At 54.0% G+C, this 3,000-nt stretch overlaps 1 protein-coding gene across 1 annotated transcript; it reads right to left on the reverse strand.

Annotated features, from left to right (window-relative positions):
* Nucleotides 1-6: 6 nt before the first annotated feature.
* KLF4 (KLF transcription factor 4) lies at nucleotides 7-2,995 on the reverse strand (the record flags this gene model as incomplete). The annotated part of the gene is made up of 3 exons (XM_006750182.3): nucleotides 7-722; nucleotides 1,828-1,992; nucleotides 2,092-2,995. Coding segments are annotated over 3 exons (1,245 nt in total), but the record flags the coding sequence as incomplete, so codon positions are not given.
* Nucleotides 2,996-3,000: the final 5 nt, after the last annotated feature.

Below are 3,000 nucleotides of genomic sequence, written 5' to 3' on the forward strand. Positions count from 1 at the left end.
TGGCTTCCTCATTTGGTACCTTTAGAACCAAGACTCACCAAGCACCATCGTTTAGGTTATTAAAAACATTTTCTGTACCTGAATTTCTTCCTCTTCTAATATCGTAATAATGGCTTTTAGAAGGCAAAGAGAATACAAGGTGATCTTTATGCTTATATTGCATCGAAACACAATTCAAGGGAATTCTGGTCTTCCCTCCCCCCAACTCATGGATCTAATTTATACCCTGATATCCACACCTTCCAGTCACCCCCTTGGTGTTTTCTAAGTCCAAGAATATTCAAGTTGGCTTTAGCATTGGAATGATAGAAGATCCAGTCACAGACCCCATCGGTTCTTTGATTTGTCTTCTGGTTTCTTTGCGTCTCCTGATTATCCATTCACAAGTTGGCTTGTTGGGAACTTGACCATGATTGTAGTGCTTTCCAGCTGGGTTCCTCCCCCCGCCGCCCCCAACCCCGGGGAGTGGGGGGAAGACTGTGAAAGATCAAAAAAAAATACTGAATTCTCTTCTGGCAGTGTGGGTCATATCCACTGTTTGGGGATTTAAAAGTGCCTCTTCATGTGTAAGGCGAGGTGGTCCGACCTGGAGAAGGCCCGGTCGCACTTCTGGCACTGGAAGGGGCGGTGCCCGGTATGCTTGCGGTAGTGCCTGGTCAGTTCGTCGGAGCGGGCGAATTTCCACCCGCAGCCGTCCCAGTCACAGTGGTAGGGCTTCTCACCTGGGGGAGGGAAAGAAACCCAGGTGAAGCCACCGCTACCTAACGCGGAATTGGCCAAACTGGAGGCCGAGTATCAGACCAATTCCCCAAGCACCCCACTCTGAAAGGGGCCAGCCATGTTTTTAGACCACTTCAAGGCCATCTTCAATTTCAGATCATAAATAGGAATATTAAAAGTATTCTTTTTGCCCTTTTTTGGGGTGGGGGGAACAGACCTACACTTCCTACACTTATATATCGCTAACATTTTCATTCTTTTGAGCCGAAGTACCACGGTGATGGAAGTGAATTTAGAACTCTCTCTCCCGTCCAAACCAAGTGATCACATCCTCTATCCCACTACAACTGGGTCGAAAAAGCCATAGGCGGCTCCTTTTTTTGCATCAGCATTTCTATTATTTTAATGAATCCTACACCTAAATGACCTTATGTACCTATACTTACATGACATGAAAAATTCTCTGCAAGTGACCATCTTAAACCACAATCTTGGGCAAATCATAACCATTCAATTCTTGAAATTCAAATAGAACCTACTTATGAAGGCTAGAACCAAAAATAAAAAAGGAGTGTACATCTGGGAACAACCAGTGAAAATTGCCTAAAAATTAAAAACTGATAACAAGACCTAACATACTTTTGCACTGCAACGTGTAATTTAAGATTTTATTTTTAAGTAATCTCTACACCCAACTTGGGGCCAGAACCCGGAACCCGCAACCTCTGGAACCCACAACCTCGTGATAGAGTTGCACCCTCCACTGAGCCAGCCAGGCGCCCCCGAAGTATAATTTCTTGATTACAAGGGCAATGCCTTGCTCAAACGAGGAGAGGGCCCACAAGCGGCCTGGAATCTCCCTGCCTTTCAAAAGCCTTACGCCTAACAGAACTGCACATTCAAGCACTTGATACCATCCATCAAGCAAAAGGCTCTTGGGCAAAAAAAGGAGGCGCCAGTTTGGTCTGCTGTTCTCTCCTGTGATCCAAGAGATGGAGGAGATAGACTGTGCCCCACATCCCAAGGGAGGCCCTGAGAAGTGTCCACAGTTAGCCAATGGGCTGCACACCAACCTCCCCGCCCCTTTTGCAGCTTCTGTTCTCCTACCTGTGTGGGTTCGCAGGTGCGCCTTGAGATGAGAACTCTTCGTGTAGGTTTTGCCGCAGCCCGCATAATCACAAGTATGAGTGGCTGTCCTTTTCCGGGGCCACGACCTTCTCCCCCTCTTTGGTTTCGGCTCCTCTGGCATGCAGGAACCAGGAGGCATGAGCTCTAGGGGTGAAGAAGGTGGAGTCAGCATCGGCCCCTGCGCCCCGGAGAGCCGGCACACGCAGGGCTCCCCAGCCCGAGCTATGAATCCCCAGGACTGACCTTGGTAATGGAGCGGTGGGACCTGAGGCTGCATCTGGTCCGGCAAAAAGGGTGGGTAGTTGGGCCCCGGGTGGGGATGAAAGCCCGGGGGGAGCGGTAGGGCAGGGTGACAGTCCCTGCTGCTCAGCAGTTCCTCGGCACCCAGGGTCGGGGTAGTCCTGCTGGGGAGCTGCCGCCCCAGGGGGAAGTCGTGCGCTGGTGGCCGGTGGCCATTGCTGAGAGGAGGTCCAGTGCCCAAGTGGGCCTCTAGGGGCCGACCGACGGTGCACGACGAGACCGCCTCCTGCTTGATCTTGGGGCACATGCGCGGTGGCCCGCCGCTGTAGGGCGCCACCACGACCGGGTGGCTGCCATCCGGGCTGCCTTTGCTAACACTGATGACCGACGGGCTGCCGTACTCGCTGCCAGGGGCACTCAGCGACGCCTTCAACACAAACTTGCCCATCAGCCCGCCACCTGGCGGCTGCGGCTGCTGCGGCGGAATGTACACTGGGTCCAATTCGGGCCGAAGCAGCTCAGCCACGAAGCCGCCCGAGGGGCTCACGTCGTTGATGTCCGCCAGGTTGAAGGGAGCTGTGGGAGGGGGCACGGACTCCCGGCCATAGAGGAGGCCGCCGCCGCCAGTGCTGCCCGGCGCCACGCCCGGGTCCCCTCCGGGCCGGATCGGATAGCTGAAGCTGCAGGTGGAGGGCGCGCTGGCAGGACCGCTGCTCGATGGGGAGGACGAGGATGAGGCTGATGCCGATGCCGACGAGGACACGGTGGCGGCCACTGACTCCGGATGGGACAGTGAATTGGAGAGGATAAAGTCCAGGTCCAGGAGATCGTTGAACTCCTCCGTCTCCCTCCGGGGTAGGAGAGCAGGGTTGTTGCCGCCACAAGCCGCGCCGACTCCGCCACTTTCCAGGT

Source organism: Leptonychotes weddellii, unplaced genomic scaffold, assembly GCF_054177405.1.
Source record: "Leptonychotes weddellii isolate Sample4059 unplaced genomic scaffold, ASM5417740v2 HiC_scaffold_21454, whole genome shotgun sequence".
Classification (NCBI taxonomy): domain Eukaryota; kingdom Metazoa; phylum Chordata; class Mammalia; order Carnivora; family Phocidae; genus Leptonychotes; species Leptonychotes weddellii.